The sequence below is a fragment of the Maylandia zebra genome, linkage group LG23, assembly GCF_041146795.1.
Source record: "Maylandia zebra isolate NMK-2024a linkage group LG23, Mzebra_GT3a, whole genome shotgun sequence".
Classification (NCBI taxonomy): domain Eukaryota; kingdom Metazoa; phylum Chordata; class Actinopteri; order Cichliformes; family Cichlidae; genus Maylandia; species Maylandia zebra.
The window spans coordinates 6,024,380-6,047,059 of record NC_135188.1 but is presented as its reverse complement, the minus strand read 5'-3'; the positions used below and the strand labels follow the sequence as shown (position 1 = coordinate 6,047,059).

Below are 22,680 nucleotides of genomic sequence, written 5' to 3'. Positions count from 1 at the left end.
GTCTGGGTATGTCAAGTAAGTTCTCCAAGTGTATTACATTTCCTGGTTTAAGAATAACTTCCTGCTTAAAGGATTAACTTCCTGTGTTAGGAAATGCAGATGTGAATGTCAGAGTGTATGTATGCAAGGGTAAAAGATAAACACTGGGATTGTATGTGTATATGAGTATAGGAGTACAAATATATATGTGTTGAAAGGTAAAGGGTATGTATATATATGTATGACTAGAAAGGGCTGCACCTGCAAGGAGAATAAATATATGTCAACATAAAAATATGTAGCATTAAGAAAAATAGAATACATGTGTGTGAAAGGAAGATTAATGGATTTATGTGAGAGTGAATATACATGGATATGAATTAAGAATAAAGGTGTGCGAGATGACAATATATGTATGTGAGAGTGAAAATATATGTGTGTGAGAGTGACAATACATGTGCATGAAAGAAGAATATATGTATGTGAGAGTGACAATACATGTGCATGAAAGAAGAATATATGTATGTGAGAGTGAAAGTATATGTGTGTGAAAGAAGAATATATGTATGTGAGAGTGACAATACATGTGCATGAAAGAAGAATATATGTATGTGAGAGTGAAAGTATATGTGTGTGAAAGAAGAATATATGTATGTGAGAGTGAAAATATATGTGTGTGAAAGAAGAATATATGTATGTGAGAGTCAAAGTATGAATTTTGGCTTGTACGGCCCCTCATACAGGTCAAGTTCAGGCCATGAGGTGATCAGAGCCTAAATATTCCCCATTATAGGCCAGGCTGTGCAGGGAAAGTAGCTGCTCAGTGCTGCCATCTACTGAAAGTAAAGGAAGACCAAGCAACACATATACTCACCCGCCACTTTATTAGGTACGCCTATTTACACGTCTCTGGGTCCATCACACCTGTTCGACTGGGGGAATTTCCCCACATAGCCATCTATAAGGTACACAGAGAATGGTCACAAACAAAGAAAATATCCAGTGGCAGTTCTACAGGAAAAAAATGCTTTGTTGATGTCAGAAGTAAGAGAAGGAAGACAGCAGTGACTCAAATAACCATTCAATACAACCAAACACGCAGAAGAGCATCTCCATGGGCTGAGTGCCACTCCTGTCAACTATGAATGTTTTTCAAACTTGAAAAGCAGACGACTGGAAATACGATGCCTCATCTGGTGTGAGTTCTGTTACTATTTTGGTGTGATCAGGTTTTTGACATAAACAGCATGAAAGCACGGCTCTATCGATTCAAAGGTTCAAGGTCACTTAGTACCAGCTTCATATAGTTTAAATGCCGCAGCCTACCCGACCACAGGTGCAGCTCATGTCCATCCCTCTACAAGTACAGTCTACCTATCTTCTGATGGTGGCTCCAGCAAGAAAATGCACCATGTCACAAAGAACAAATCATCTCAAATGACAATGAGAATCAGTCAGCAGATCTCAATCTGATAAAGCACCTTTTGGATGTGGTGGAACCAAAGATTTGTATAATGGATGTGAAGCAGACAAATCTGCAGCAACTTATCAATATGGACCAAAATCTGTGAGGAATGTTTCCAGGGCCTTTTTGAACCTGCACCATAATTAAAGCAGTTCTGAAGGGAGAGAGAGTCCAGTAAGGTGTACCTGAAATGTCCAATAAGTGTTTTTAAGTCTATTTAAACTTTGATAAGTGACACAATAGACCAGTCTTTGAGGAACCCAATGTAAACAAAACACTTATGACAATGAAAAAGCATTTTATTGGTAGTACAACCATTAGTGAAGGCTTTTCTTCAGCCATGTAAAACTGATCGAACATCAGTGATTTAAATCTGCTCTTGAATGCTGATGACAGCACCATTAGCTTTGCTTGTTACATGGCCCCCTCAAGTGGACAAAAGGATTCATTGCTTAGTGGTGTGGATGGACCCTTTAATGGAAAGACAATCTTAAAAAGAAAAAACACACACACACACACACACACACACACACAAAAGAACTAAATTTACATCACTGGATATGATCCATCTTTGAAATATCCATTTACTGTTTAATTTATTTTTATTTAAAAGAAGAAAAAAAAAGAAGACCAAGTTAAGTGTGTTATGTTTAGATTCTGAGTAAACAATGCTTTACAAGCAAGTACAAGCAATGTGACAACAGTAAAGTAAAAAAGCAGAAATGTAAAGAACATGCAAATAACCCCAAAATCTGTCTTTTGTTTAGGTTTAAGGTTTGATTAACGTCCACTTATTAGACATAAGTACTATAAATTCACTGCACCTCAGTGCTGCATGGAAAGTGAAACTGCACAGTCCTGCTGACGTGATCACCCTCTTTCACTCCATCAGTCCACATTGGCACAGTTACACAATTTGATGAAATTCAAAGACAAAGAACACTGGGTACTCAGCCTTCATTACAAACAATACCTTATTTAATCAGGCTATTTAATACTAACGAAATGAAAGCGCTTATTTAAAATCAAAATTTATCTCCTAATTTAAAGGTTTCAAACTCATTGTGTTCTCTGTAATGATAATGGGTCAAACTGAAAGAACATTGCATGTTTAATAAAGTGCAAATATTTTCTCCATACTGATGCAATCAAAAACACACCTGGCTGTTCACTGCTTTAACCTTCACAAAGGTATTATGATTTCACAACAAAGCTCAGATTGTGTGAACAATTTCAAAATACTTTTTTGTCTCTTCGCTTTCTTTGAAAGTGCATTTTTCAAAGTCTGAGATAAAGCCTATCTGTGTGAACAGCAGATCTCCTGTCCATTCTTCTGACATGCTGCCTTAAGGGAACAGGGGTGTGCAACACAATAGTCCTGCAGAGGCCAGAGACATATTATTGCCATCCCACAGACCTGACAACCTCTCTTATGCCAGTCTCATCTGTGCCATATGTTACGCCTATGTTGTTCCCACATGATTCAGTGGATAAAGTTGCCCATCTGGTGCAATTTGAGCAAAAGGTTGTGCGTAATGTCGAATGTGGTGAAACTTATCCCCACTGCAACGGGCCCTTTCACCCAGTTCATGCTCAGGCCTTTGTACAGTCCGCGTATAACTCCCTCGTGAGTCACGATCTCACGCATGGTTCCCAGAATGGTGCTGTAGGACGAACCGATAACTCCGGCTGTCTGCATGCGCCGACGTACCACATCCAGGGGGTACGACGCCGACTGTCCAATCAGGCCTGCACAGGCACCGAATGCCAAGCGCTCATAAGGGTAAGGCTGGGATCGCTTTGTCTTCTCTGAATTGAGAAAAACACCAACAGAGAAATGCATGAAAAAATTGATAAGTGAAAAAACAGATGTATGTATGTTTTCAACTTTACTGATTTGAAAAGAAAAAGCCTCAATGGTCAGTACCTGAATGTAATTTTTTGAGGGTCTCGTAGGTAAAGAAAGTAATTCCTGCATATGGGATAACACCTAAAATAGTGGGGGTGAAGCCTCGGTAAAGTGTCCTGACACCCTCCTCCTGGGAGATCCGCACAAAGACATGCATGATGTTACTGTACCTGTTGAAGGAACACATGGCAGGCAAGACATCATTTACCAAGCTGACACAAACCTTTTTGTGTTGTGTGATACTGTAACATTCAGCAAACAATGAAGTGTGCTTCATCCATTCCACTGGTGAAGACATGGTGAGGTACACTTTTGCGTGTTATCACAATTGTTAGGTACTTACATTTCTCTGGCAGTCACTGCCATCCTGGCTCGTACCATGTCCAGTGGATAGGTAAGCATAGCAGCAGTTGTACCAGCCAGAGACCCAGCCAGGAAACGTGGAAAAGGAGGCAGAGCTCTGAAACAACCAGGATAATAGTATACAGACAGAATGAGCAAACTAAAATCAAAGAAACACACTAATAATGCTAGAGGCTCTCTGATGCTGTATTTCAGCGTCAGAAATTTTGACCTGACGATGGGTCGGATTTGACAAAACTCTATTAAGAGTTTCAAGATAGATTGCCAGTCATAAGAACCCAATAACAAACAAAGTGAGTGATTTATAGTGACATCTCTAGAATCATCCTGTTAGCACAGCTAAAAACTAGACAGGCTGTAAATATAGTGTATTGATATAAATTGCTTACTCACTTGCCCTGGAAGCCGTAGCTGCTCCCCAGCAGTCTTTTGTACTGTTCATGTGAGCAGAACTGGATGGCAGCATAGGGCATGACCCTCACCATGGTCGCAGAGTTTCCCCTCCACAGACTGAACAGCCCACCCTCTATGTATGTAGAGTAAATGACCCTGAAAGCCTCCTAGATTAGGAACAAGGGTACAGTCCGGTCATGTTTTCCGCACCTAATCATCTTATCACGATCAGGATAACGACATTATATAGTCAAGCTAACCAAGCTTACGAAAATGTGTGCAACTTGAGAATAAGAACATATAGAATATTAGCACTGCAGTAGTCTTCTAGCTAATGGTAGCATTCTTTATTACTGATTTATTTGCTGCTTATAAATCAAAAAAATAACATTATTTACTTTGCATGTTTTTGTGCTACCTAAATCAAAAATACTCTGCTACTAATGTTTCAAAATGAAGAAAAGCAGGCGACTACTCCTATGCAAAAATCCACAACACTCCTTTGTTTGTTATTTGTATTTTCTTATCATTACATTCATGAATTAACCTGCGTCAATCTGCAACTTATCAGTTCCTGACTCACTGATAGGACAGATGCCTGAACTCACCTTAGCTGAGAATCTCTTTGAGGACACTGTGAATAAACAACAGAGACACAGTGAACCTCAAGGCTAAAAAATACACACTCTCCCACATAAGTTAAACATCTACTAAGAGGATTAGTAATTAGTCAGGAACACTTAGCAAGAACTCTGGTACAAACAGAAAAACAGTGGCTGCATTTATGGTGACACCTAATACACAAAACAGAGGTTAAGTCGCTAACATGCCAACCTATATTCTTTCCATATTTGCCACATTGTCACACTTACCTTGGAAAATTATTTTGGTGCGATCCAGAGGTGCAATAACTGTTTTGGCGATAGCTCCGGCAAACGCACCACATAACAGGGATTCCAGAGCAGACCAGCTAGGCCTCACATCCTGCTTGAAAACATTTTGTTATTTAGTGCTGACGTTACCATAACTTCCCATTTCTTCAAAATATTACGCTGGCTTTTAATGGAGGACCAAAAAAAAGTTTAATTGTTTATCTGGGTTTATTTAGCTTTCTAATCCTCATGTACTGCATAAGAAACATCACATGTTTATTAGCACATAGGCTCCCACGTTTATGTGACAGCAGAAATCCGCATTTTGGTTAGAGACAAAAATTTCACAGTTATGAAAGAATCACAAAAGGTAACAATTCACAAGACCAGGAGCTGTTTGTGTGTGCAAGACCGTGAAGTGAGTGGGACAGTTGAACCCAATAAACACTCCCAACTGATAAGAAGAGCATTTGAACTGAAGAACAAAGATGCTGCATTATTACTATGATGATTGCAGATTTAACTACTGTAATTTAACTTTAGCAAATAAAATAAAAATCTGTTTTTCAGGTTCAGTATTTTAAAACTGACTTTGTACTGGTGTTCAATAAGGAAACAAAAGCTTTAGGCCATTAAAAATCCACTATTACAGCAATCCTAACCATGTGAAACTACTGGAAATATGAATAATTATTCTGGTTACTCAATATTATCCACTCCATTGCTTTGTAAACAAAGACCAGCTTTGGATTATGTGGCAACTCTCTGCTATTTAAAGCACATAGCAGAAGACACTTGTCCTTCAGATGGTGTTATAAGGAAGACTGTACTAGATCTCACAATAACAACAGCACTTCCGTATAACTGAGCTGGATTTGAGAGAGTTGAAAGGCAGGCTTTGTTTCAGGTTTGATCATAATCATAAATAGATATTTTGTTTATTTATTTATTTTCGCAGCTGGTGCCTTTAAAAAATGCTGCTGTAATGCTCATCACCTGATGTGACTGACTAATAGATGACAGGCAGGATGTGATGATCACAGACTGCAAAAATATTAGTTTGTATGCAGTTATAAACGTGTTTATACACAGTCATTAGGCTCGATATGGACTCATATTTTGACTCATCTTCTGTAAACAAGATGACTCAAACTTTAAATGCCAACCCCACCCTGGCATGCTCAAACACGACTGTATCATCAATCACCTGTTTTTAAGTTTAAGGCATGAATAGAAACAAATCCTCACCTTTGCTTGGCTGGCTGGTGGCAAAGTCAACACAGTGGCCTGAGCCACTGGCAGCCTGTGCTGACGGTCCTGCAAACGATGGGCCATGTCTCCCCTTTAAGGGTTACCAAGGGCTGCCAAACACCCGACTGCTCATTCAATAAACAAAACAAAACACTGCAGACAAAGAGAAATATAGCGAAATATGTCAAGGATATGACAGTTGAGTTCAACACTACACAGCCCCTTGTGTCGCAGTCCCTCTCTATATGTACTTGACGCGAGTACGTGCTTGCACGCACGCCCATGTTCTGCACAAACAGTCTGGCTTGTAAACAGAGTATTGCATTACCGAGGATCGATCCATCGCTATTCTCCATCATTGATCCGAGTAATACTAATCATCACACTTGCTGATTATTCTCTAAAACTGATCCAACAACTTAGTGACCTCACCTCGAATCAAATGAATAAACTGCGCCTTATCCATACAAACAGTGCATAAACAAGCTTGTGTCTGTGCAGTTAAATCTATTTGCACGACGACTGATTATCTCATTTGTTACCTTCGTCTGTGTTCAAAAAGAACTCCGTGTTTGGAAATCTTCGACGTGATAAATCAGTCTGACCTGGTGTCTGATGCACACATGTGTTGTGTTCTCGCACAAACTTGAACCTTGAACACGCTTCGAGGTCTTTCTGCACGTCTTCTCACGATGTTGACGTTTCTGGAGATGGCTATTAAAAAAATACACAAGTGTCAAGCAGCGCAAAGGGTGTTAATCCTTTAAAAATGACGTCTGGGTCAAAACTGCACTCGGAGCAGCACCCTGCTTCTACGCAGGAGATTATTTAGGCTTTTCAGCGTCTTAAAGAAAAAAATTGGGACGGCTTATAACATTATTTTGACTACAATACCCAAGAGCTAATATAGGTGTTGTAGTAAAGTCTCGCGAGATTGGCCACAACATTGGGTTGCCAGGTTTTGCCAACATTTTTAATAGTCACTACATTTTTGTACATTGTGTACATTTTCTTTTCCTTTTTTTTTTGACGTTTAAATTCTGTTACAATCATTTTCTTCATCGCCTTTGTGTCCCGTTTAATTTAGTTTATTGGAAAAAAATGTTTACATTCTTCAAGAATATTTGTTTGGACTGCTCAGTTTACCTAACTAACATGCTCAAACATATAAAAAAACTAAAACAAAAGGCAGGAATAATCAAATGTGCTGTTTGGAAATGGGCTCAAATACTTACCACAACTCCAAATTGACTGATTAATTAATCTACTGATCAGTTGATCCCCCCGGGAAACAACTTACCCCCTAAATAACTTACTGCATGTCAACTTAGAAGAAATATTTTTTGTGTTGTGAGTTCACATGGGCGCTTGGAATAGCTGTGTTTGATATGTAAAGCCATACTTTGTCAGGCACAGGGAAAGAAAACCTAATATATTGAATAAGAGTAATACATCACAAATTACAGCCTGATATTGATATTTAAGCAACGGTGTCTGAAGTAAAATGCAATTAGATAAAGTATTTATTTCTAATAAACTCATCGTGATTTTAGTTCGTAGTCAAACATAATTTAAGGTTTACTAAACAGTGTAAACGAAACAGGAGTAGTGAGCAGCTCTTTCTACATGGCCGAACCTGGCAACCCGCCAGTCTGGCCGTAGCGCTGAAAAACTTGTTGTTGTCTGGGAAAATGGCGTCAAACGTAGAGGCCCCGGAGCGCTGGTACCTCGCCCTTTTAGGCTTTGCGGAGCATTTCCGAACTTCCAGTCCGCCTAAAATACGACTCTGTGTGCACTGTCTACAGGCCGTGTTTCAGTTTAAGCCCCCGCAGAGGATCGAAGCTAGAACACATCTTCAGCTTGGCTCGGTTCTCTACCACCACACCAAGAACAGCGAGCTGGCCCGCAACCACTTGGAGAAAGCGGTGAGGGACGTTTGATCTGGGAAAGAGCGGGGATGCTGCGGAGAAGGGGATGGGTGTAGGCCGCAGGGAGCGAAAACGGTGAACGGCGGAAGTCTTTAAATCGCTGTTTATTCGGGAAGGTTTGATTCGTAAATGGATGAAGAAATAACGTCAGTTCGTGTCTGATTTGATCAGCTGTTTGTTAGATAGCCACCCGAGTCTTAGACTTTCGCTCTTTCTTTGCTGTTAGCTTAAAAAGCTACTATCAGCGTTTAATGTTGTCAGAAACGACAGCAAATGCGACGCCGCCAACATTTTCTGTCTTTTGCTTTGCAGTGGTATATATCTCAGCAAGTTCCTCAGTTTGAAGATGTCAAGTTTGAAGCTGCCAGCATTTTGTCAGAACTCTTTTGCCAACAGGTAAGCCATTCTAATTCAAGGTAAGGTCATTATAATTTTTGTTTGTTTTTTTTTACTGCTTATCGTAGGACATTTTAATTTCTGTATTTAAAAAAACAGATATGCCTTGTGGTCTTTTTTTATTGACTTTTAACTATTGATTCTGCAAATCGATTTTCAGAATTTGGTGGACTCTGCAAAACCCCTGCTGCGCAAAGCCATCCAGATTTCACAACAAACACCATACTGGCACTGCAGATTGTTGTTCCAGCTGGCGGTATGTATTAAGTACAATGAGTATCAATGTTTCCCCCTAGGGTATTACTTTACTCATGCGAGATATTTTGATAAGCAGGTATAATAGTGTTCTCTTAATATTAATAAATGTAATAAATCCAATATGAGAGCTTTTTGAACTATATTGGTTAGTGTCTAGAGTTTGTGTCTATAATAAAAAAAAAACAAAAGCAAAACGTCCCAGTAGATAACTGTGTTCTTTCATTGTTTTCATTTATTCATTGTTTATTAATTGTGTCTCTTAGCAACTTCATACACTGGAGAAAGACTTGGTGTCAGCATGTGACCTTTTGGGAGTTGGAGCTGAGTACGCCCGAGTGGTGGGCTCCGAATATACCAGGTAAATAGATGTACCTGTCTTCTGTTAATTGCATTTAAGGCTTTGAGCGGGTAGCTGGCGGTTTCTTAGGTCTCCTAAAAAGTTTAGTCATGAGAAAGTGGACTATGAAACTCTTGACAACACAGCTGACACAGTCCTACTTTGCCACAGACACTGGTGCGTAATAGAGGAAATGTCATACATGTTTGTCAGATTTTTATATTAATAATCGCTTAACCTGTTCTGAGTCACGTCCATATTTGCTCAGACATAGAAACAGGTATTGTGTTAAGAGAAATAAAGTATTAGTGAAGTAAGGAAACAAAAATCAGATTGTCTGTCTTCCTAAACTCACCTGACTTGTTCTTGCTTTTTAGGGCATTGTTTCTCCTTAGTAAAGGGATGGTGAGTATTTTGTCATACTTCACTTTGTAGGGCTATAGAGTTGTAATACACACTATATTAAATAGTGCATACAATAACAGTTTGTTTTGTTGTTGTTTTGTTTCAGGGTTTATTTAGTTGTTTTTAACACAATGCTAATGGAATTACAGTGCAAGTTAAAATAAACAAAAAGCATTTTTGATTGTGTTAATATTGTCCATTCTTCTAGTTGCTGCTAATGGAGAGGAAGCTTGGGGAGGTGCATCCTCTTCTCACACTATGTGGAACTATAGTGGAAAACTGGCAGGGAAACCCAATCCAGAAGGAGTCTCTGAGGGTCTTCTTCCTTGTGCTACAGGTCACACACTACCTGGATGCTGGACAGGTAAGAGGAAATTGTGTTAAGCAAAAACACTTGGAAAAACAAGGCTTGCTACTCTGCAATTATTCTGTTATCTGAATAAATGTGGAGGGAGCCATAACTTCAACTTTAGTGGTTATTAGGACATAAAAACTGTGTGTATCGAGTCATCTGTTACATTTAATTAAAAACTAGTTAATAAGGTTTAAAAGCTTGTTAAAGCCTTACTAAACGCTCAGTCCTGAATGCTGACATTATAAGTGTTTCTGTCTTATCCCACCAGAGCACTGGGATAAGATTTATTTAATGGTTACGGTAACAAAACTGAAACAAAACTCAACAAATGCCTGCCCATTGCACAGACTGCATACATGGGTCAGTGCAATTGACAGCTGCAGTATTTACCGTTTCAGAGTCCTGCCAGAGATTTCTGTTGCAGATTATTTTTAAGCTTTGTAAGCTATGTTTCTCCTGTAACATCGGTAGGATTATGAAAGTTTTAATGTTCATGCATTCAAATGTTGATTTTAGTGGCATAGGTAGAGGTATAACTATGTGCTAAATGCTACAAAGAGATATGACGGATATTAATGAACATTTCCAGGTGAAGAGCGTGAAGCCGTGTTTGAAGCAGCTGCAGCAGTGTATCCAAACCATCTCCACACTCCATGATGATGAGATTCTGCCGAGCAACCCAGCTGACTTGTTCCACTGGCTGCCCAAGGAACATATGTGTGTCCTCGTATATTTGGTAATGGCGCGTTTCTTTCCGTAACTTGAAATTCGCTTAAAGTTTTAACCTCAGCATGACTTTTAGAGGTTGGTTTTTTATTTTTAATGTATATAGTCCGTTTTGGTTGTCCTCCAGTTTATGACCCTGTTTACACTTGGCTTTAAGTGGCTGATGTGATGTGTTTGCATCTTGGGGAGTCGCATCACAAATGGGTTTTAGAAAAGTGTAAATTACCACAAATATGCAATTTTTATTTATTTTTCATATATATTCGCTTCATTTACTTAAACCATTTGCCAGAGTGGACTGGAACACATATAACCGTATATATTTTGTAGTATAAACACTATTAAGTCTCCAAAAAGGACATAAGAGGAAAATCTGTGATAAATGTGGGATCTAATGATCCTTATTTGTCTTGTTTCTGCACTCCTTTGAAGGTTGCAAAAAATTTTTATTGTAAAAGTTTGATTACCAATAAATCTAGTCCTTGACCAGTGATAGCCAGACGTTAAAACTCCACAGGAAAAACTCCTAATGCGTCAGTGGAACACATGATAGCAAGAGATTTAAATATTCTGTCTGCTTGTAGTCAGATGGCCTGAGATCGTTAACAGTCCAAGGTAAACATCTGCTGTAAAATGTTTTTCAACTTCTGACACAGATATTTCCAGCTGGTTTACAAGTAATCTGTAGTTTTAATTTGCAGTGGAAACGCAACTACATTTAAAAATGTAGATATCAAAAGCGTAGAGCTTGAAAGCTTCTGGGACTACAGTTTGGGGAGAGGGAACCCCCCCCCCCCAATATTAGTGCTTTGCAAGGGATTTGACTGTACTGTGAACTGTATTTTCTTTTCATTTTACAGGTGACAGTCATGCACTCCATGCAAGCAGGCTATCTGGAGAAAGCCCAGAAGTACACAGACAAAGCTCTTATGCAACTAGAGAAGCTAAAAAGTGAGTTAAAATATTCACACTGTTTATAAAACAAACAGAAAACACACCTGTACACTACACTACTACTTTTGTAAATTTTGTCCTTTGTGTCTTTTATGCTCCAGTGTTGGACTGCAGCCCTATCCTATCTACCTTTCAAGTCATTCTACTGGAACACATAATCATGTGCCGACTTGTCACAGGCCACAAGGCCACTGCATTACAAGAGGTATATTGTTTCTGTTTCTATGGCCAGTTTTTGAGTTTTGTTTTCTATTTAAAGCATGCTATTATGCTTCCTTCCACCTTTTATCCCTGAACTCTTCTAGTGTATCTTTACAGAATTCGCTGTTCGAAAGAATGTTTTTATTTTTTATCTTTAATTGGACCCTTGGTGCAGCCCCTCTGTGCGTCCTCTATATGAAACAAGCCATTTGAAAACCACCTTTACTTAAGGCTGCTTTTCTTCTGATTAACTTCCCTGGAAACTGAGCATGTAGAGCAGCTTGACGACTGACTTTTTTGTATAAACACTGGCATCATTATTTCAAATTTTGGCCATTCTTAACATGTGCATGCATCATTTTGACAGTATATGTGGCAGAAAACAAGAAAAGTGTAATAGATTGACTTTGATATGTGCTCTGTTAAAAAGCATATAGTCATGTCCAGTGCCTTTGGAATCTTATTTTTGTTGCAGGTTATATTTTAAAATAATTTGCATATCTAAATGGTCCTGTGAAAACGAAGTCTCTGTTCTGTCCCTCTAGATTTCACAGGTGTGTCAGCTGTGCCAACAGTCCCCCAGGTTATTCACCAACCATGCTGCTCAGCTTCACACACTATTGGTGAGCATTTTCAGCCAAACCCCTTAAGTTGTCTAAACTCTGTGCTTAATGAACGTATTACCAATACCATATAAGACAAAAGTTACAGAACACGGCTTCAAATTTAAGGAACTATAAAAATGACTTGCAAAAAAAAAGAAAAAGAAAAAAGCTTTAGTCTTATTCCTGTTTTTTGGGTGAGGTTTTGCTGGGGGTTTTTTTTTTTCCAGTCTAAAAGATCTCATCTTCTGTCCTTCCCATATCACAGGGTCTGTACTGTATCTCAGTAAACTGTATGGATAATGCAGAAGCACAGTTTACTACAGCTTTGCGGGTGAGTATGTGACAATTTGTTTGGTTTTCTTGGTTTTTTTTGGGAGGGGGGGCACTCTTTCTTCAGTTGCTGTAACAGTTCTCGCATCTTCTCATCTTATAAGAAGCATTTAGACTGAACATTTCTAGGGACTCCCTGCGGGTAGCTAGCTACAGGGCAGCTCAGCGAGAACTACATAGCTTACAGGTCTCTGTTATTTATTCTATTTATTTCCCCCTTATTGCACGTCCACCACCGATAGGAATGCTAATGTGACTTATTATCCAGTGGGTAGTTGACATAGCAACAGCTACAATAACAACAAGACAGAGGCCCTGAACATAGCTGTGTGCTTGTTGTTTGTCATGGGTTTGGTTATAATTACAGAGTTGGAAAGCAGATGTGTGGTTGAAAGCACTTAACATTAATGTAAAAAAAAAAAGTTAAAGTACCTTTTCCTTCAAAAGTTTTTAGAATTGTGAAAAAGTTCCTCCATTTCAAACGCTTCAATGCTGTCTTGCAGCGACTTCTTTTCTCATCTAAATTATGTCCACATGTCTTCTTGTGTTTCAGCTCACCACACACCAGGAACTGTGGACATACATTGTAACCAACTTGGCCAGCGTCTACATAAGGGAAGGCAACCGACACCAGGAGGTCAGTTCATAATAATGAGTTCCGTCTTTTAATTACATTAGTGAAATGTAGTGGGCTGTGGGTTAATTCAATGCCTGGCTGAATAAATACTTTTGTCCTGTCCTCGTATACATGGTGTTGCCATTACATTCTCCGTCCACCAGGGAGCACTGAAAAGTTAAATGTTCAAAGGAAAAATGTTCATTCAGCATAGTTAGAACTACATTGTATCCCAGTTCTACCACATCTAGGAGATTAAAGTCATTTCAAAAATAAACATTATGGCTTTGAGACAAAGGGGCAAAAAAAGATTTGTTATTCAATTTGTAATGTTTAACATTCCTTTTTTTTGTCTTTTCCTTAATTTCCTCAGCTGTACAGCCTTCTTGAGAGAATAAACCCAGACCATAACTTTCCCGTAAGGTAAGAGCCATGTTTTATGTTCAACACAAGAAAATACATGAAATGACAATATTAATTCAGACTCTGAAATATACACCCTTTGACTTTTCTCTTTTCATTCAGCTCCCACTGCCTCCGCGCTGCTGCCTTCTACATCAGGGGACTCCTGTCTTTCTTTCAGGGACGGTACAACGAGGCAAAGTATGGCACTTTTTTTTTTTCAAGCATGCACACCCAAAAACACACCCCGCGCTGTTGCATAATTTTATTTCTTTGTCTTGAAGACGGTTCCTAAGAGAAACCTTGAAGATGTCTAATGCTGAGGATTTGAACAGACTGACGGCATGCTCCCTTGTTCTGCTGGGCCACATCTTCTACGTATTGGGCAACCACAGAGTAAGACTAAATACTTGGCAAATGGGGCTAATGCTCACACTAATGGTAACCTGATAGATCTGAAGAACATGGTCACTAAATAGAACATAACTATTAAAGTAAGAAATAAATGACTCACCTGTCTAATCTCATCCCCTTTTGCTGTTTAATGTTGCAGCTGGAGCCTCATTCGTTAAACTTTTTATACATTTTGCCCATAAAAGGAACAGAATGAACAGTGATACATTGTCTTGGTTTATGAAACTGCTCTCATATTCATCGCACTTAACCAAATTTGCATGGACCCGTGATAGCCCATAACATTAGTTTGTGGCTACTGAGGCATTTGCTGGTCGATACAGAAAAGCATAGTTCTGCTTGTTAGTTGAGTCTCAGGCAAAGCAAAACAACTAACAGAGAAAGGCTGCAATATGCACATGAATATTTTAAAATGTGAAATAAATGATTCAGTAATTTCTGGCCATCTCTGCTAAATATGTTTAAAAGCTGGCTCTTCCTCTGCTGATGGTTGTAGCTACAACCATTTTAACATTTGGTTTCTTTGTCATTTGTGAGGAGATTTCTTTGTCATTTAGTTGATTGGAGGGTCCTCATTACTCTTGTACAAATAAATGAACATTGTATTTTTAAACCTACCCTTTTTTGCGTGCATGTCTTCAAATGAGGACTGGTTTTGCAGAAAATTTGCAGACATTTTCTAAATTTCTGTCTTTTCTGTAGGAAAGTAACAACATGGTTGTACCTGCAATGCAGCTGGCCAGCAAGATCCCAGACATGTCAGTTCAGCTCTGGTCTTCAGCACTGTTGAAAGGTAGAGAATGACTTTTTCCTGTTTCTCAGTAAAACATAATTTGTTATTTTAGAGCTGCACAGACAGTCTAATCTGTGTAGACTACTTGGCAAAACATTTTTGAGTTTATCACAGTTTCTTACAATACAAGCTTTGTTTAAAGGTTTTGACCATGTGCTGTGCTTGCAGATTTGAACAAGGCTCTTGGGAACACCATGGATGCCCATGAAGCCGCCCAGATGCACCAGAACTTTTCCCAGCAGCTGCTACAGGACCACATCGCTGCCTGCAGCCTTCCTGAGCATAACCTCATCAGTGTACGTTAAAGCAACTTGGTGTCCTAGGTTTATTGTTATCACACTGTGTTATTATTATTTTATGAAAATTTTCTTGAACCAAAAAGAAAAGAAGCTCTAAATCAACAAGATTATGGCCTTAAAGGAAAATGACAAACACCATGATAAAAATATTTGGTATTTACATCTGGTTAATTTGCTCAAGCTCAATATTTCTATTATTGTTCATCTGTTGGCCAGAAATAAAAAGAACGTGCACAATGCATCTGTAAGCATCAGAACTTGGTCGTGATGTAACACGAGGGATGTGGGTGCGCTCAGTCTGCAGAAATATGGCACATAAACAGTAGGTTTGACTGAATTAGTTGAAAAGGTAAATCGGCGAGTCAGTGGACAAATCACAGATTACAGCTTTGAATTATTAGCTTGGTAGGCTTTGAATAGAAAAGGATCAAATGCATTAAGATCCACCAGTGAGAAACTGATTTGTGGTCTCAGTAAAACCAGTGGAGAACTGGTCAAGTGTTAGTGCTGATAATTAATACTGTTTAGACTCACTTGTTTACTAGCAGTTGAGTCTAAACAGATGAGGAGAAGCTCGTATTGATCACATGGCTGACATAAATCTACATGTCTTTGCAGTGTTATGAGAGAGAGAGAGAGATGGAGACAGTTGCCTGACACAGTTTAAAGGTTCTTGTGTGGGAAATGCTACAAATAAGGCTGCAAGCGGTGTTGAACTATCAGGAAGCCAAAAATACCCATTACCATTTCCAAAATGCTATGCTAATGTTAGTTAACAATAGGCTTGTTGCTCGTTGTTTGAGTCATGATACCAACTAACTTGGAAGTTCTCAAATGTTAAATAAGAACTTAAGAAGGCACAAATTTTGCTATTTTCGTCAAGCTGAGTCTGATCGCTGACCACTGCTCTGGTTAAAATTCAAACATTTTCGTCTGAGTCTTGATGTGTTGTAAAATATAAAATCACGGATTAGCGTGTTACATTTAATTTTCAAGAAAAATATAATCTTTTGATGATGATTTGCTGAGGAGCTGTGCTATTCGGCCAGGGAAAACCCGGTATGTTTATTGGATCTTTCAGTAAACATGAAAGCTCTAGATAGATACAGGAAAAAGAAAAGTCTTTGAGATGATGTAATTCTTGTCCCTTTATTATATAATAAAATATTTCAAGAGATCTGTTTCAAAAACGTTTAAACGGTGACCTTGAATATGACGCATAATGGCCTTTTTGAGGCTAGGCGCTTTGGTGTATGGCTGCATTAACGGTTTACTTCCATCTCTCTTTCAGTGGACTGATGGCCCCCCTCCTGTCCAGATCCAAGCCCAAAACGGTCCAACCACCAGCCTTGCAAGCCTGTTATAAGGAACCTCCTGTCTAACATGTGACTGTTGATACTAAATTATCACAAGCAGCAAATTGATCCCTTCCAACCCGCTATCCAGACCACTGTAGCTTAAAAGGATTTTAACAGATGACAGTTTGGGCCTTCACTTTATCAGCTTCTGGAGATTTCTCCCTGATTGACTGCTATTATATTTTTTAATATTGTAGAAAAGTTACAACTGCAGTTGTACAGGTATTTCATGCTCTCTGTTGATTAAAGGAGTGAAGGACACATGGTAAAAGGCTTCTTTACCCTTCACTACATTTGCCAGGACTCTTTTCCATTTGCTGGAAAAACAAGAGGAGAGATGTGGGCAGTAAAGAAATGTAGAAGAAATTAATTTATTCATCTTGCTATTTTTGTAACTGTTGGTAAATATTTTACATCTTGCCTTTTTTGTATGAATACTGTTTTGTTTTGGGTTTTTTTGTTTTTTCTTGCATGAAAGTTACTGATGCAGATTCCTTGTATAATAGTTTTTGACCTGCTAACAATAAACTCTTGGTAGATAACTTTTTTGCACAAAATCCACAGTAGATAAAAATAGAAACCTTGTAATTTATTTTCACAGGATAATAATTTGAAAAAGTTTCCTTCTGAGAATTGACAGTATACATTGCTGCAGAATCCACTGTGCAGAAGATGCTTGGTCTGTTAACAAACAGTGTTTAAATACTTATGTGATTTGGTGGCCACTAGGTTTGCCACATGCAGTTAAAAAAAAACACACATTAAGCAATGTATTTTTGGAAGTTGCATAATATATAAATTCCTGTAGATGTATTACTTTTTACAAATCATGTTTTAACTTTTGGAGCCTTCAATAATCTTCAGATATCACAAAAAAAGAATTTATTTTATTTTGTTCTATTTTAATTTGTCATGATAGTTCCACTAAGGGGTTTCTTTACAGTATGTTTGTATAGATTTGCCACTTGTTGAACCTTTTATTGTACAGTGACGTTTTATAAAGTCAATTTAGTAAAGTGTGATACGTATTATTTTAGCTAACCTGTGTAGGTATCTTGATGCTTGGTATTTAAAGCACTCTGTAAGGACACAGTTTAAGCTTGAGTACTTGCTATGTTCTATCCAGTTCCTATGTTTTTAATTCTTACATTGTTTTCAATAATTTTCCAATAAAAATATGATTGAAATTTTGTAATTGACTGTTTTACCTCACTTTGTAGACATTACATTCATTGACTTATGCTGCTAGAAGTGCTGGGTGTGCTAGAGTTAATTGTATTGAATGGTAATGCATTGTTTGCATATTTTATATGCTTTTAGGTAGTAAGAAGCAAAGCTAGGCCTTGTGCCACATGCACCCAATCACCCACAATGTCAAAACCACTTCTCTAATTTTGTGTAGTTCCCCCTGGTGCAGCTTTGATAGTTACTTATGACACACTGGGATGTGAGCGTAATTTCTCTGGATCATCCTTGGTTTGGGCTCATCAGTTGGCTCCTCAGTCAACTACTCAATCCACGCCTTGGACTTGTTTTATTCTTCCTTAAAACTTTCCTAAGTACTTTTTGCAGTGTGCTGGGTTTATGGTGAGGGTGCTTGCTCTACAGCAATGTTTAGGGTGCAAGGTGTCAAAGTAACATCCACATGACATGCCATGTAATAAATGCTTTCCCAGAACAATAATTTGTCAGTGTTACCTATAGTTTGTTGTAGTGGTAAGAGTTGGTGTTAGTCTGTTTTATTACTAACCCTTCGATGGTGCTAAGGTTTTCGTTCAATGTAATTTCAGAGTTAAAAAAAATAAAATGTAGCTTTTAGCACTTTTACCTAAAATAATTCTTATAAACATTTTCCCAAATTTCTAAACTAAAACTGCCACTCCTTTTTTTGTCTGACTATAAGACTGAATATGGCTCCTGCAATCTCACTGGAAAAATGTTCATTTGCACCTCTCAGAAGTGTCTTTTTAACAAGTTATGAGGCCTGTGTGTAGCTAAGTATAATCTTACTCATGTATCTATCCTTTGGGATTTTCAAAGCACAAATTCAAAGCATGACAAATACTAGGATTAACTGTGTAGCTATCCAACTTGTAAGGACCTTTGTACCTACATCTCTTCCTGCACCTGTTTAATTAGTTAATACAGAAAAGTGTGACAAGACAAGGTGGCTGCTTCTGTGACTCTTTTGCTGCATGTAACAGCGCCTGTAGAGCAGCTGAAATAGTGATAAACTTGGAAAAAAACACATTGTGGTCACTATTATCCCACAGATGAAATGACAGTCAGAGGGGATTATTATGAGGTCAGTTTAAACAGGCCTGCATGCTTACAGTTAAAGGGGATACCATTATAAACTCACACAACAGCTCCAAAGCTTATGGCAGTAGATTAGTAGCCTGGGTAATCTTTGTCACATGATGTGCTTCTGCCTCTGGACTGTACTTCAGCAATTGGCTAACCCAGAGAACCTCAGAAATGAGCAGTCTGAAAGAGCAGGAACTAGCGTGTATAGTGAAACACCTATATCTGTTCAGACTCACCATAAAAAGGATGGCACAATCTGTTTTTGCTGTGAATCCCACTGTAGAAGCTGACTATTAAAGGTATCTTTGTGAAATATAAAATCACTTTTAGAATATTTTCTCTGAAAGTAAAACTGTTTTCAACCTTGTTAGAGACATGTTAGGGACATGCTGTCTCTTTGTGTGTGTGAAAGCTTTAGAAAATATTTACTGAATAATTTTTATTTATTCTCTGAAGAATAGAAAGTCTTTTGCGAATCTTCCCCGAAGGGTTTTAACTGTTGAACGGAAGTAAACTTCCAAGAACGTTTTCTTTTCTTTTCTTTTGTTTGGTTTTGTTTTGTTAGACTTTCAGATGACCTCTGGGGAGTTTTGCTGCTGAAAAATATGACCTTCAGGAAACGTTCCAGGAATAGTGAAACATTACATGGAACTATAGACTCAAACTTTTTTTTAACAATACATAAAACATGATATAATATAATCAGTTCTCAGAAAGTGGATTGTGATAGTAATGGTAGTCTTTTTCTCATTTCAAATATGCTTAATGGCATGTTTCTAAAAGCAATATTGCCAAAGCAATTATTTTTCTTCCCATTATAATTATTGCTATACACCGATTTTATGTCGGTCTGATTGTTTAAAGTTCTCATTCCATAATTCTGTTGCAATTGCTTTTACTTTCACCTCTTTTGCAGTACGTCAGTGGAGTGTGTTCAAACGCATCATTTCCTTTCTCTCTGAGCTCTTAGCATTTCCGAGGTGTGTATGAACGCAGCATGACGCCGCCTGTGTGGTGGCTCATTACATTATCTGGCAGCCGGAGTGGCAGCGGACAGAGGAGAGGGGATCCCCGGGATTTTTTACACTGAAGCCAGCTAAACAGTCGCAACAGACAACTTAAAATTACGGGGGGAATTCAGCCAAGATCCTCCTAGACTCTGTAAGTTCGCGCAGCGCTATTTCATTAGTATGTAACGTAATTTAGGGTTTTTAATTTTCAATTAAAACATGACGACGACGGAAGTTTCTCTTTCGGTGTTAGCTCAGCTAACCTAAGTTAAGCTAGCTAGCGTAGCTTGATCTCAGCTAACGTGCAAGGTAATAGTATGTGTGTCGCTCAGCTACACATACACACACACTTACGTACTGAGTGCACCAGCTTCGAAAGTACAAAAATATTAACCAAACTTCCCAGCAAAACTTGTACATGGATGCACTGATATTAGTAAATAATGTAAGGGAGTGTGTTTATTCACCTAGGTTGAAGCTGCAGAACGCTGAGGTAAAACTGTCATTTTCTGAATGTAATTAACGCTCGATTGTTTGTGAATAAATTTAGCGACTGTCTGCCATCAGACTAGTGGCCGGGGAGATGGCGTTAGCAGGCTAACTTAGCTCCCTTAGCTAGCCTTGTAACACTAGCTGCTCACTTGAGACGAGGTCGGTTTCATTGTCTGTCGTGTATCGCTATTTGCACAGACATCGGTGCTACAAAAATCACACTTTTGCCACAATATTCAAAGGAGCAAGGGCTGCAGGGTTGAGCTTATTTCCTCTAATTTCTGAAACTGATGATAATCACAATGGGCTGTTAGCTCGTGATAGTTAGCCGCTGGTTTAGTAGCCGGACAGATGGACAGGTTGTTGTTGGCAAGCCAAGTTAACGTTAGCATGCGATAGCTTGTTGTTGTTTGGTGGGTTAGTTGAAAATGGGCAGCTTTTCTTTTTTGCAAAGTTGAGTCACTGAAGTTTATGAACATCATAACCAGTATTGCCACCGAATAAGGTTAAACCTGCTGTGCCTTTTCAAAGGCAGATGGGCATGGCTTTATGAGCCATTGATCTAAGAACTTTGTCAGATTAGCTCAACCGTGAAAAGCCTTTTTATGGAGGCGTAATGGTGGACGGTAATGCCTCCGTCGGGTTGGTGTGTCCACGACAGCTTGGTATCAAACACCCACACCAAACCGTGGTAAACTTAAACGCCTACTTTTATTCTTTTAAACCGGAATAGGAATGTTTGTGTAAGTCAGATAAAAATCATACCACTTAATGTATGACATGAAACGTCTTACAGTCAGGTTAAGGGCACACTCTCCAGTTGCTGTACCGTTCATTTCCCGTTGAAGCCAGGCGTTTAAAGGCGTGCCTGCTATTTTAATCATTTGAGGATAATTGTGAGACGCTTCTTAATCATCAAGCCTCGCAGTCACGCTACCTGGTCTTGGTGTCGGAGACTTCTTTATGCTTAAAGGCGGCCTTATCCTCAGCAATCTGGGAACTGTGGGTCATGTTATTCCAGTGGGTAAGTTAGTTTTGTTTCACTTGACTTTGAGGTGTGTCTCCTAAGCTGCACCTTTGTTGTGCAAGTAGCCTACTTTTACTGCAAGCAAACAGTTGGCACTCTTGGCTAGTGATTTTTTATTTTTATTTTTATTTTTGCGTGGGGGGGGGGGGTCTTTTATGATGGCCAAGGCCCATGATGTAACTAGACAGGCATGACTCGAGATCCTCTCATATTCTGCCACACAGGGATTGAACCATTTTAAGATACATGTCTATTTTCCACCAACCATAAATATATTTTTGCTTTTGCCATTTTCAAGGCTCCAGGGTGCCTTGCTTGTCTTTGTCATTGTTAAGTTTATTTTGGTTAGAGTTAGCCTTGGAGTTTACTGGTGTCTGGAACTTAATCTTATTGTAGCAGTTTTTTTTTTCCCACTTGTGAATCTGTGAATTGTTTAGCATGAAAGTAAAGCATCAGAATACAGTTTTTGCCCGTGGTTATTTTTTTAATGGTTCCAAATGAAGTCTTGATTTTACTTGACCATCCTTAACGTTCTATTGTGAATTTATGGTAATCACGAAAACATTAAAAGGTATTGCAGCCTTTTTAATGATGACAATAGACAGTAAGTTACAGAAATTAAAGATATTCTTAGTCCTCATCCTTAGTCTTTGTTCTAGTGACTTTAAGCAATACATCTTCTCAGGGTTGTATGTCTGAATTCTTCCCACTTTCCATATCTGACTGAGGTGTTTAAGATTAAGTCTTTAATAATAATAATAATAATAATAATAATAATAATAATAATGGGTTGGATTTATATAGCGCTTTTCAAGGCACCCAAAGCGCTTTACAATACCACTATTCATTCACTCTCACATTCATACACTGGTGGAGGCAAGCTACAGTTGTAGCCACAGCTGCCCTGGGGCAGACTGACAGCGAGGCTGCCATATCGTGCCATCGGCCCCTCTGGCCAACACCAGTAGGCAAGATGGGTAAAGTGTCTTGCCCAAGGGCACAACGACCAGGCCAGAGAGCCCAGGGATCGAACCGGCGACCTTCATTAACTGTATATAATGATGATTATATATAAAAAAACACCCAGCACGCCCCTGCGGGCGGTTTATCCTTCAAGCTCGGGTCCTCTACCAGAAGCTTGGGAGCTTGAGGGTCCTGCGCAGTATCTTAGCTGTTCCCAGGACTGCGCTCTTCTGGACAGAGATCTCCGATGTTGTTCCCAGGATGTGCTGGAG

The 22,680-nt window shown here is 38.8% G+C and overlaps 3 protein-coding genes and 1 long non-coding RNA gene across 6 annotated transcripts in view; 2 read left to right on the top strand and 2 right to left on the bottom strand.

The window, feature by feature from the left end:
* Positions 1 to 1,722: 1,722 nt before the first annotated feature.
* On the bottom strand, positions 1,723 to 7,113 carry LOC101485915 (mitochondrial coenzyme A transporter SLC25A42). 2 transcript variants are annotated; one of them, XM_076880058.1, is made up of 8 exons: positions 6,885 to 7,113; positions 6,230 to 6,385; positions 4,982 to 5,093; positions 4,718 to 4,743; positions 4,110 to 4,276; positions 3,697 to 3,813; positions 3,372 to 3,523; positions 1,723 to 3,253 (listed from the first exon to the last, which is right to left on the bottom strand). In XM_076880058.1, the coding sequence occupies exons 2-8, from the start codon at positions 6,314 to 6,316 to the stop codon at positions 2,928 to 2,930; spliced, it is 987 nt and encodes a 328-aa protein (XP_076736173.1). In that variant the 5' UTR covers positions 6,317 to 6,385; positions 6,885 to 7,113; the 3' UTR covers positions 1,723 to 2,927. The 2 variants fall into 2 exon arrangements, with proteins under 2 accessions (XP_076736173.1, XP_004554948.1); XM_004554891.6 differs by having other exon boundaries at positions 6,775 to 7,112.
* A 777-nt stretch (positions 7,114 to 7,890) lies between these two features.
* On the top strand, positions 7,891 to 17,804 carry LOC101486710 (MAU2 chromatid cohesion factor homolog). Its single transcript, XM_004554894.3, has 18 exons — positions 7,891 to 8,157; positions 8,473 to 8,556; positions 8,717 to 8,812; positions 9,078 to 9,172; positions 9,529 to 9,556; positions 9,765 to 9,920; positions 10,501 to 10,647; positions 11,498 to 11,588; positions 11,693 to 11,796; positions 12,338 to 12,415; positions 12,663 to 12,728; positions 13,281 to 13,364; positions 13,717 to 13,766; positions 13,869 to 13,946; positions 14,030 to 14,141; positions 14,862 to 14,952; positions 15,121 to 15,248; positions 16,543 to 17,804. Exons 1-18 carry the CDS (start codon positions 7,924 to 7,926, stop codon positions 16,615 to 16,617), a joined length of 1,797 nt encoding a protein of 598 aa, XP_004554951.1. The 5' UTR covers positions 7,891 to 7,923; the 3' UTR covers positions 16,618 to 17,804.
* Positions 9,788 to 21,451, bottom strand: LOC143415176 (uncharacterized). Its single transcript, XR_013095809.1, has 3 exons — positions 21,356 to 21,451; positions 14,884 to 14,942; positions 9,788 to 9,912 (listed from the first exon to the last, which is right to left on the bottom strand). It is a non-coding gene; the product is annotated as an uncharacterized LOC143415176 (long non-coding RNA).
* Positions 19,895 to 22,680, top strand: part of gatad2ab (GATA zinc finger domain containing 2Ab) — a 34,063-nt gene continuing 31,277 nt past the window's right edge. The window contains exon 1 of one of the 2 annotated variants that reach the window (XM_004554892.3): positions 19,895 to 20,077. The gene's annotated coding sequence lies outside the window, so the exon portion shown is untranslated. Of the gene's footprint in view, positions 20,078 to 21,300; positions 21,443 to 22,680 lie in introns of those variants that run through there. The other variant, XM_076880678.1, reaches the window with a different exon arrangement.

Excerpts from the sequence above, each read along its gene's own strand:
- LOC101485915 (XM_076880058.1), bottom strand. The coding sequence starts at position 6,316 with ATGGCCCATCGTTTGCAGGACCGTCAGCACAGGCTGCCAGTGGCTCAG. Across the intron at positions 4,744-4,981 it reads CACCAAAATAATTTTCCAAG|TGTCCTCAAAGAGATTCTCA; the intron begins GTAAGTGTGACA and ends GTTTATTCACAG. Across the intron at positions 3,524-3,696 it reads GCAGTGACTGCCAGAGAAAT|GTACAGTAACATCATGCATG; the intron begins GTAAGTACCTAA and ends TTCCTTCAACAG.
- LOC101486710 (XM_004554894.3), top strand. The coding sequence starts at position 7,924 with ATGGCGTCAAACGTAGAGGCCCCGGAGCGCTGGTACCTCGCCCTTTTA. Across the intron at positions 8,158-8,472 it reads GCAACCACTTGGAGAAAGCG|TGGTATATATCTCAGCAAGT; the intron begins GTGAGGGACGTT and ends TTTGCTTTGCAG. Across the intron at positions 11,589-11,692 it reads GCAACTAGAGAAGCTAAAAA|TGTTGGACTGCAGCCCTATC; the intron begins GTGAGTTAAAAT and ends TTTATGCTCCAG.